We start from the raw sequence: 11465 nt of genomic DNA, 5'->3' as shown, positions 1-11465 counted from the left end.
CCAAGCTCTGCCCTTGGGAGCAGATGGGCCTCTGATCCATCCTCCCCTCACCCTCCGCACCAGGCAACTTCTGAAGGAGGAAGACTGCCTGCCCTCAGGAAGAAGCCCTTCAGACACCAGGAGAGGCAGCAAGCGCCACAGCACTGGGGCAAGGCTTTGCTGTCTGGGACAGTAGGAGAAACACCTTAGGTCTGTCGGATTCTTTCCCTTTTTTAAAAAAAAATATATATTTTTATTGATTTCAGAGAGGAAGGGAGAGGAAGAGAGAGATAGAAACATCAATGATGAGAAAATCATTGATTGACTGCCTCCTGCATATCCCCCACTGGGGATCAAGTCTGCAGCTCAGGCAGGTGCCCTGACCGGGAGTCAAATCATGATCTCCTGGTTCATAGGTAGACGTTCAACCACTGAGGCACGCCGGCCGGGTTGGTCTGTCAGTTTCTGCTTTTGAGTAAGGTGGAAGTTCAGTCCAGGAAAGGGAACGTGAGAAAGTACTAAAGAGGAACTGAAGAGCTAGGAAGAGCTAGACCTTTTGAAGGGGCTGCCCTTAGCTGCCCAGGAAGGCTGCCTCAGATCTTCATCAAAAGAGTTATTAACTCTTCCTCTTCTCATTGTTGGACTGAAGCAAATCCCTCACTTAGCCTTCATTCAAATGCATGCAGACCTTGAGAGAGGACCAAGAGGGAGAGGAAGGAGGCGGCTGGTTAGCGGAGAAGTGAGAAGTGACAGGTGTTGTGAGGCAAATTGACAGGACAGGAGATGATGCAACTGAATGAGTGTAAGGTGACAGCCATTGTCCTGAAGAGCCACATCCCCTTGTGGCTTCTAGTCTGTGTTGTGTCCTGTTTACCAAGAAAAAAATCACCCAGATTAACCTCACTTCCTTTTCTGCTATACTTTGGAGGCTGGTTAATCAAGAGCTAGCTATATAGAGCGTGCAGGATCTGCAGCAAGGTGCTTGGACCAGAAGGAACAAGTGGCATTTATGGGACTCCGTGCCTGACTAAATGACCATACCCAAAGCATGATAACTAAGCGTCATGTTTACCTGGAGATCTCTCCAGGTTGTGCTCAAGTGCCTGTTGAGCATTTTTGCTGACAACTTGAAGGCAAAGGGAGCAGCTTGTCAAGTGTTCAGTTGACACGGAGTCAGGAGATGGCACTAATAAGCCAGCTGACGGGAGTGGACAGGTTAGAATGATGGATCAGAACTAATGAGATGAAAGATAGAATCCCTAGTTAAGTTCAGGCAATTCGATGCACCAGGTAAGGGAGATTTGAGTTCACGTGTGAAAAAAGAAATATGTGATTTTGGTTGATTGCACGCTTGATAAAAATTACTAACTAGCATGACATGTTTGCAGCTTTAAATTGCTTATATAGAGTGGTCAGTACATTTAAAAAAGTCATGACAGCAATACATGCGTGTTTTAGAAATTAAAACCACACCCAAGAGGAATGAAAACAAATGCCCATATAAAGAAGTGTGTATTAATGTTCATAACATTATTCCTAATAACCCCAGAGGGAAATCAACCCAAATATCCATCAACTGGTGAATGAATATCATGGAATACTGTTTAGCAATAAAAAGGAGTGAAGTACAGATACATGCTATATAACATGATGAACCTCAAAAGCATTATGCTAAGTGAAAGAATACGAGGCAATAGACTACATATTTGCGACTCCATTTATATGAAATGCTTAAAAATGTTTAATGGCAAATTTCTAAAGACAGAAAGCAGATCGGTGGTTGCCTTGTCCTGAGACTGTTAATAGGGATACAATTTTAACACCACTGAAACTCATACAAAATATTGGTACGACTAAAGAATTTGTAAAGTCTCCTGTGTTTTCAAATTATAACCAGAGTCGTTCCTACTATAATGGCAACCTGACTGTGCCTGTGTTAAAGGACGAATTGAAAATGGTTGTTTTTTGAAAGGCACACAATGAAATGAAATTGAATTAGCATTACCTATTGTTAAGCAAAAAGAATAGAGTCTCAGAAGTGGAGGGCCTTCAGTTTGGTTTTTATGTTAATATGCTGCTACCTAGTGATCATTTAGAAAATGGCAGGACTCGGTTTGTTTTTTTTCCCTCTTGGATTTGTTAAGCCATGTCTGTATAGCACAAATATCTGAATGCTTAGCTGTGGGGTTGGTGAAATATTTGCGTGAATCACTGAATAATTTATGCTTCACAAAAATACCACAGTGGCAAGAACTGGATTGGGAATCTCGAAAAATGACTTCCAGTCCCCATCTGCTGGTGTCAGCTTAGTGACTTTGAGCTGGGAGAAGATTAATTTGATTCCAAAGTCCAAGGAGAGGCTCTTAAGGCAGTGGTTAGGAGCAGGGCCTTGGGGCAAGCTCTTAAGGACTCTGAACTTTGAAATCTTATGCTTTAAAATGGGGATAAAAGAATGCCCACTTGCAGGGTAGTTATGAGAACTAAGAATGCATGTAAAAGCACCTAGCATACACCTCAGAAAAGGTTAGGCTAGCTCTGGCCAGTGTGGCTCAGTTGGTTGGAGTGTTGTCCTGTACATCTAAAAGTCTCGGGTTCAATTTCTGGTCAGGGCACATACCTAGGTTGCAGGTTCGGTCCCTGGTCGGGGCGCTTACAAGAGGCAACCGATCAATGTTTCTCTCTCACATCCATGTTTTTTCTCTCTCTCCTTTCCTTTCTCTCTCAAATCAATAAAAACATATGCTCGAGGGAGGATTTTTAAAAAGTAGGCTCCAGTGATGTTTCCCTATTAATTTGTGTCATAACTGTGACCCCCTCCCACCCCATCCCAAAACAATGAGCAAAACCCACAGGGATATACATTCAGAAAACTAAATATATTTTGGTTTACCAATTAATTGGAAAACACAATTGAATAATTTAATTTTAAAATAAGGTTGCATAGAAGTTGGAATTTTACAAATAACTTGAAACCTGGCTTTGCTGATTATTTTTAAACTAGAGGCCCAATGCACAAAATTTGTGCAAGAGTAGGCCTTCCTTCCCCCGGCTGCTGGAACTGGCTTCCCTCTAGCACCCGGGACCCAGGCATCCCTCCAGCCACAGCTTCATCCTGAAGGACATCCGTTCTAATTAGCATATCACCCTTTTATTATTATAGATCATATGGATAGTGCCAGGATGTCAAGGGATGGCTGTTCTAGCTGAGCCTCTTACCACTGTTATCTTCTAGATGTCTGACATGTTTATATATGCCAGCCAGCACAACACTGACTAGAGAAAATACGTTCCTTCTATTTCCCCACAAACAACAATGAGTGTTTAAACCACTCTGGATTTCATTTCACACATTGGAGAACCAGTCTGCTTAAGGAGCTACATTGTCTGAAACGGAACAGTTTCTACTATTTTACTTCTTCTTATTTCCTTAAGATGTCAAAATAGCTTAGATAATTAACCTTAGCTCTTGTTTTCCATGCTGACGTTCTGACATTGCTTATACATTATACCTTTTGTTTCTTTGTTTTGTACAGCTTCTATTGAGGGATAACTTAGATACCACAGAATTCACCTAAAGTATGCAATTCAGAGTCTTAATAAATTTATACAGTTGTGCAGCCATTACCACAATCCAGTTTGGGAGCAAACCCATCACATACTTTGTGTTTGACTAGCCCCGGAATGGAAAGAATTTATTGGACCATTAACCGGTGTATTTAAGCCATCTAGCTCTAGGACCTAGCCTAGGCATTCCTTTTGAGGGAATGAATCTCTAAAGAAACACCAAATCAAGATCTCAATTTGACTCAAAATAGAGGTCTGTAAAGCACATTCTTCAATGGTTTCTCCACAGGTCTGCAAGCTATTTCAGGACATAAGTTAAAAATGTGAATAAAGAGTCCGAGTTAATGCACATACCCTACTGTACGTGTATATATTGAAAAGTGTATATTGTACAATTCATGATAGTTTATGCTGATATTATGGCCACCCTTCACCCAGTGACAAACTTGTTTTTTCACTCTTACGAATATGATTAGGTAGGATAAACTGTCCAGAGCCTAAACATTTTTTCCTTTATTTTTATTGTTGACATTGTTACAGATGTCTAGCATATCACATATTTATGGAAGAAATATTCCCCCTTTCTGTGATCTAGCTGTGCACACTTTCATGGGGTTGGACCTGAGATATTGGCTGGGATACTTTTACAGAGGAAGAGCTTCTTCCTGAATGGAATATTTAGGACTTTCATGGGGTTGGACCTGAGATATTGGCTGGGATAACAGAGGAAGAGCTTCTTCCTGAATGGAATATTTAGAGAGGCCCTGATTTTGTCTTGTTTCAAAAGGATATTATTCAAAAACTAATTAAATTACTATGCCCCTCTTCCTGCAAACCCAGTGTTTATGGTCTGCTTCTCCCAATACAGAGTCTATTAAATGTATGTACCTAAAAATGTCTCAGTGCAAGAATTATAACCTGGGGATGATGAAAATGCCTCTATTTGTTTGTTTTTGCTTTGTCTTCTCTCTAAATTTACCTATAGGCATTTCAGAGGGGTAGTTATATATAAACTAACTCCACTTAGGTTCCAGGAACATCTTTATCTAGCCCTACAGAGTTTACTGCTAATCCCACTCATCTTCACATTTAAATACTATTTTAGATGATTATTTAAGTGTTCAGTCTCTACCAAATATTGAGTAAGCCTTTTCTGTTTAGTTGTTAGAAACTTTGTGTGTTTGAATAAATAAATTCTATTATTTCTGAAGTGCCCAGTCCACACCGGGCACACAAAAAGCTATTTAATATGTACTTGTTTAACTAATAAATGATACCTGAGGTTTGCCTTCCCTCTTCCAAACCCCCGTGACATTTACATTTATCAGATAGCCCAGGCTTCCTAGACATTGCAGCTTTTCTGTCCTGCTGTCCCCACTAAGTACAGCAGCACATGCCACACCATATGTCTGGCCATATGGCCCTCAATAGCTGTAATACGAAACCATCTCTATTGCAATAAGTCTGATTTCTATTCCTCCATTTTTAAAATCATTTTTTTTCTTTTTAAAAAATATATTTTTATTGATTTCGGACAGGAAAGGAGAGGAGAGATAGGAACATCAGTGCTGAGAATCATTGATTGCTGCCTCCTGCACGCCCCCGCCCCCCCCCTTACTGGGGATGGAGCCCACAATCAGGCATGTGCCCTGACCAGGAATCCAACCGAGACCCTTCAGTCTGGAGGCTGATGCTCTATCTGCTGAGCCAAACCAGCTAGGGCTCTATTCCTCCATATATATATATTTCAGAGAGGAAAGGAGAGGGAGAGACAGAAACATCAATGATGAGAGAATCATCCATCAGATGCCTCCTGCACGCCACCTACTGGGATTCAGCCCGTAACCGGAGCATGTGCCCTTGACTGGAATCAAACCCGGAACTCTTCAGTCAGCAGGCTGAGGCTCTATCCACTGAGCCAAACCGGCTAGGCTATTCCTCCCTTTTTAATGGATAACTTGGATTGTGATTTCAAATACAGTCCCCTTTCCTTTAATTTCACCCTCGATTTTTAATATTAACAGAGCATACTAGTAGAAAAAAAGTTTGACAAAGTTCCCCTCCACCCCTACACTACCAGCGTCTAGAGAACATCCAGGTTGTGGAGTAGAGAGACATGCGTGCGTAGGCACTCTGTGGGGTCCAAAGCGCTACACAAATTTAAAAGACTGTTGTGGGGTCCGTTATGCCTGTCCTGGGGCAGACCTGTCAGCTCACCACGCAGCTTTAAGGGGACGCCCCCATCACCTCTCACCCGCACCCCCTCTTGCCCCCGCCGCTCCAGCACCACAAGTTCTACGGCTCCTCCTGCGGGGGCCGCTCCTCCAGGCCTGTCCTCCCCAGTGACCGTGACCGAGCACAGCGCCAGAGCGCCCCCGAGCGCCAGGCCCCGGCCCGGGGAGACCCGGGCAGCTCGCGGCGTTCTTGGCCACCTGACGGAGCAAGCCTTCTGTGCAGCGCTCCTCCCGGCCGTTTGTAAATCCGTGTTTCCTCTACGGCCGCCCCCTAGAGGGTCTTAAGTGGAAACCCGAGTCGCCCCAGCCTTAGTCCAACCCGTAGCTCCCCGAGTTCCTTCCAAGCGAAGCCTCCCTCTCCCCGCCCACCTCCTGTCTAAACCACCCTCCGGCCTTAGCCACGCCCCCAGCCAAATGCCCCGCCCTCACGCCTCAGCCTCAGATTTGATTTCTGCGCGCGCCAAGTCTTAGTGTAGCTATGATTGGTTGGAGGTGAGCGAACCTCCAGTATGATTGGCTGGTAATAGCTAGAGGGTGGGGTTAATGCCACGGCGGTGAATTATGGGAGGGATTAAGACTGATGATTGGTTCTGGAGGACCGACTGAAAAGCGGAAGCAGGTGTTGGGGCGGGACTTGGTGGGAGAGGCCCGGAAAAGAACGCGATGGAATTAGTTAGGTGTCCGCAGCATGGTGAGGGGCCAGGGTCCGAGGGCCCCCCGGGGTCGGTCCACCTGTCATGGCGTAATTGTTGTCGACCTTCTCTCCTCAGGGACTCCCTGCTTCCTGAAGACCGGCGTTCGCGATGGCCCGAATAAAGGGAAGAGCTTCTACGTGTGCCGGGCGGACGCTTGCGACTTCGTGCAGCCCACCGAGTAGGTCCCGAGCTGGGCCCGACTCCCCGTGACCTCGCGGGGCCTCCCGGGGCCCCTGGTCTGCGGAGCCAGGGCCCTTGAAGTAGTTGGTAATCGCAGGACCGCAGCGGGTGCTGGGGAGACGCTCCGCTCCTGCTTGCTGTGTGACCGGAGCCTGGTTACTCACCCTCTCTGGGTCCCCAAGAGCCGTATAATGGGGGATGCTTTTCAGCTCTGGGTTTCTATTGATTTGTCGGGCCTAGGCAACCTGGACATTCCCCTCCTCCGCCCCCTGTAACTGAGGACCTACAGGCATAGTAGGAAATAGTTGGGCCTTGTTTTGAATTAGTTTTAGGCTGAACTGGTTTTTAAGTGTTGGCGGTCAAAACACCCCGATGGCCCCATCTAAAAACAGGAGTCTCTGCATTTAAGTGGTGATAATGATAACCCAAAGAAGCAAGTTACTTTAGGGGTTAATGCCCAAAGAAAACCAGGTAGCTGATTTCAGCACTTTATAGTTTTACAAAATGGGAAGCTGAGACCCAGCAATATTAGGTATCTTTTTTTAAAGTGAGAAAAGTTAATACTGTTCTCAGAGTGTTCGTGTTTTGTAGTGCCAGCTGTCCACAGTCTCTAGAGAACTTGAAAACGATCACATCATTAAACATTTTTTCCTTCTCTCTACTGAACTTGGTAAAGAAAAATAACTTTTCTCTATTCCATGTAAAGCACATAATGGATATCAACTAGAAAATAAAGTATTTTTTCAACATGTAATGTTAACTTTCCCGAGAAAATATTCTTTTAGCCCTCTACTAAGGTTTTTAATTGAAAGAAATTACTGGGATCCACTTTAATTAAATACAAAATGATTTTGAGTAGAACTGTCAAATCTTGAGATAGAAGGAACCAACCAAAAATAAGCTATCAACAGCGTATTATGTTAGGGTTTGCTATTTATTTCTAGTTTCTATACTGAGCTTCTTAGGTTCTGTATCTAGCTCAAGTTTCGTGAAACATGAAAGCATGTTCATATTACAAGCAGTCCTCGGGTTACGTTGGACTTGACGTACATCGTTTCGTGGTTACGTTGCCATCTCCCATTTATTTATAAAAAAAAGCGTTCCGTCATTTTGACGTATGTACATATGTGCTTTATGTTTTTTATTATTTACCACAAGTAAAGGTCATGGATTGTTATCTTTTAAAGTTTTTTTTACTGTTTCACTTCATTACTGCTGTGTCTGTGCTCCATGTGAGTGACGTAGGTGCTTATGTAGGTGGGTTCCGACTTACAGCGAAAATCGCCTTTATGTTGCGCTGTAGGAATGGATCTCCGACATAACCCGAGGACCTGCTGTAGTAGGAATTAAGCATCAATGGTAGCATAAGACTTGGTTTTACATGAAAAGAAACATACCCTTATATAGACTGCCACTTATACAAACGTACTGCTATACAAACTAACCTATAATAATAAAAGCGTAAGATGCTAATTAAACCAGACATCCTTCCAGAGGAAGCCGAGGCTGCGAGGGAAGCCCGGGTCCCGGGTGCCTGCTGGTGGCCTGAGGGAAGCCTGGGTCCCTGGTGCCAGAGGGAAGCTGGTGCCAGCAGCTGGGGGAAGGAAGGCCTACTCTTGCACAGATTTCGTGCATCAGGCCTCTAGTACAAATATTTGACTTGAAGACAGTAATTTGATAAACTTGATCTATTTGGAATATGTCTGGTATCCAGAATATAAGCAAAATAAAAAGTGTAGCAGGACATAGGAAAGTAAATTTCTTCATTTAAACCAATTTACTCTCAAATGTGAAATTTTCTCATAATAAGAAGTTGGAGGAAGAATTAAGTTTATGCCAAGCATGAACAAATTAGGGTACTTCAGGCATTCCTGGGGTCGTAAATTTCTTCATTTAAACCAATTTACTCTCAAATGTCAAATTTTCTCATAATAAGAAGTTGGAGGAGGGGTTAAGTTTATGCCAAGCATGAACAAATTAGGGTGTGTTGCTACAGTAGGTACTTCAGGCATTCCTGGGGTTTTATAATGTAAAGGTCACATACCACAGTATATTTTAAAACTTTTGAGTCATCAGGAAAAAGATAATTATTGTCATGCATTATTCGGGGGGTGGGAAAGATGAAAGCTGTGGACTTTTTCCCCAGAGGAGTGCAGGTACACATGAAATGTCTGGGATTTTCAAGCTCAGTGGAGGTCATGCATGGACTCTTACAGTTTGGATTTAATTGTAGGATGTTAGCTTCTGTTCTTTGCCTTCTAAAACAAAATTTCAATTTTTTCCCCCTCTAGCCTTCCTGTTTCTCATTGTTTATTGCACGAGGGATTTGTGGTAGAACTTCAGGGCTTATTGCCACCCCAGGGCACGAAAGAATATAGGTAAGTGTCCAAAAGGAACATCTAAGTACATTTGCTTTTCTTTTTTTCTTGCCTGGAAGAGTTAGAGCCAGGTATGTTTTCCTAGGATTCTTTAATACTCGTTATTTAAAAAAACAACAACACAGCAGTATTTTTGCATGTATTGAATATTGTCTGAGCTGTCACTCCCTCACTGCTGAGCAAAATTTCAGGATTAAACTGCTCCAATGGTCATTAACTTGTCAACTTTCTCATTCTGGTAATAGAATGAGGTAATGTGTAAAAATGTCTAACATATGTTAAGTACTCTGTGAATGAGGCCTCGTGGCTCCGCTGATCCCGGTGCTGGGAGGCATATTACCCTTTTACTATATAGGATAGAGGCCTGGGGGCCGGCTGGTTTGCCCTGAAGGGTGTCCTGGATCAGGGTGGGGGTCCCCACTGGGGGGCCTGGCCATTCTGGGTGAGGGGCTGAGGGCTGCTTTCAGGCTGGCGGTGGTTGACTGAAGCCTCCAATCGCTCCCTTTTTTTCTTTTTTTTATTTTATTCTGGGCCAGCTTTAGCTCTGGCTCTAGCTCTGAGGCTTCGTATCTGGTTTGTTTGCCGTTCTATAATCGAAACAATGTATAACTTCAGCTCTGAGATCCCGGCAGGCTGAAAGCTGGTTTCTGGGGTTTTGTTTAGCTCCTACATTTGCAACATAGTACATAGTTGCTTAGAGTTGCAACTCAGAGGCCGGCAAGTCAGGCGGGGAACGTTGGAGTCTGCAGTCACTGGAGCAAGCAAGCCTCATGTTCGCTTCCAGCTGCCTGGCTGCTGGCCGCCATCTTGGCTGACAGTTAATTTGCATAAGGATATGCTGATTAGCCAATGGGAAGGGTAGCGGTCGTACGCTAATTACCATGTTTCTCTTTTATTAGTGTAGATTCTGTGCAGTTTGGAATTTATATATTCTAGATTGATTTCCCCCAGCCCCCTCCCTGCAAAATAGAGGCATTCAAGGGCCATCTTCACAATTTTTACATACCTGAATACTGCCTGTTTTACTATTTTTCTTAATTGAGCTATATATTCAATAAGATGCACAGATCTTAAGTTTTCAACTGGTTGAGTTTTGAGAGAAGTATATACCCATCCTTATGACCAAAACCCCAGTCAAAATATAGAATATTTCTATTGCCTAATTAAGTGCTCTTGGACCCGCTTCTAGTTAATCTCCTCATCCACTATAGGCAACCACTATTTTGATTCATAATATATACATTCTTTTTTTGTTTGACTTTTATGTAACAGTATCTGTGAAATTCTCCATCTGGTTGTGTGTATCAGTAATTCATTCATTATTATTGCCGAGTTGAATTTTATTTTATGAATTCCACAGTTTGTTTCATGTGCTCATTTGCCGTCTGTGTATCTTTGATGAAATATCTGTTTAAATTTTTTGCCATTTTTTTAAATTGAAATTTTTATTGAGATAATTGTAGATTCACTTGCAGTTATGACAATACAGCGAGATCCCTGTAGACTTTACCTAATGGTAACATTTTGCAAAATTTAGTATAATATCACAACTAGAATATTGATACTGATAAAATTCATTAATCTTATTTGTAAAGATAGCTTTACTTATACTAATTTGTATACTTATACATTTAGTTCTATACAGTTTTATCATATGTAGTTTTGTGTATTCACCATGACAGTCAAAATATTGAACAGTTCAATCACCACAGGAACCTTCCTATTGCCCTTATATAACCATACCCACTTCACTCCTGCTCCCCCCTCACTCCTGGAAGCCATGAATCTGATCTCCATTTCAAAAATATTACATAAATGGAATTATTCAATATGACATGGGACCTTTCAGTCCGCAGGCCGATGCTCTATTGACTGAACCAAACCGGAGATTTTTGTCTTTTAAATATTGTGCTGTCTTTTATTATTGAGTTGGAGTTCTTTATATATTCTCTATACAAGTCCTTTGGCAGATATACACATTCTGAATATATTCTTCTGCTTGTGGTTTTCATTTTCTTAACTGTCTTTTGAAAAGCAGAACTTTTTCATTTTTATAAAGTTCAGTTTATTATATTTTAATGGCTTGTGCTTTTTGTCTTCTCTCTAAGAAATCTTTGCCTACCCAAGATCATAAATTTCTCCAGTGGTTTCTTGTAGAAGTTTTATAGTTTTGCTTATGGCTTTGTTTATTTGTTTGTTTAGTCTATGGTTGACCTCAAATTAATTTTGGATATCTTATGAGATAGGAGTAGAAGTTTTTTTATTTTTCCATGTAATATCGAATGAATGCTATGCAATTGTTTCTGCACTGTTTTTTGAAGACATTCTTTTCTCCATGGAAATGCTTATTAAAAAAATCACTTGAGCCCTAACCGGTTTGGCTCAGTGGATAGAGCGTCGGCCTGCGGAATGAAGGGTCCCGGGTTCGATTCCAG

At 42.4% G+C, this 11465-nt stretch overlaps 1 protein-coding gene across 1 annotated transcript in view; it reads left to right on the top strand.

Moving 5' to 3' along the window:
- Window positions 1–6420: 6420 nt before the first annotated feature.
- Window positions 6421–11465, top strand: part of TTF2 (transcription termination factor, RNA polymerase II) — a 35224-nt gene continuing 30179 nt past the window's right edge. Inside the window, exons 1-3 of the mRNA XM_005859947.2 lie at window positions 6421–6468; window positions 6548–6650; window positions 8944–9030. Coding sequence (XP_005860009.1) covers window positions 6441–6468; window positions 6548–6650; window positions 8944–9030 — 218 coding nt within the window. The 5' untranslated portion in view covers window positions 6421–6440. The remainder of the gene's footprint in view (window positions 6469–6547; window positions 6651–8943; window positions 9031–11465) is intronic.

This window comes from Myotis brandtii, unplaced genomic scaffold (genome assembly GCF_000412655.1).
Source record: "Myotis brandtii unplaced genomic scaffold, ASM41265v1 scaffold131, whole genome shotgun sequence".
In the NCBI taxonomy this organism is placed as follows: domain Eukaryota; kingdom Metazoa; phylum Chordata; class Mammalia; order Chiroptera; family Vespertilionidae; genus Myotis; species Myotis brandtii.
Note: the sequence above shows the minus strand (reverse complement) of the source record. Positions and strands in the feature narration are given on the sequence as shown.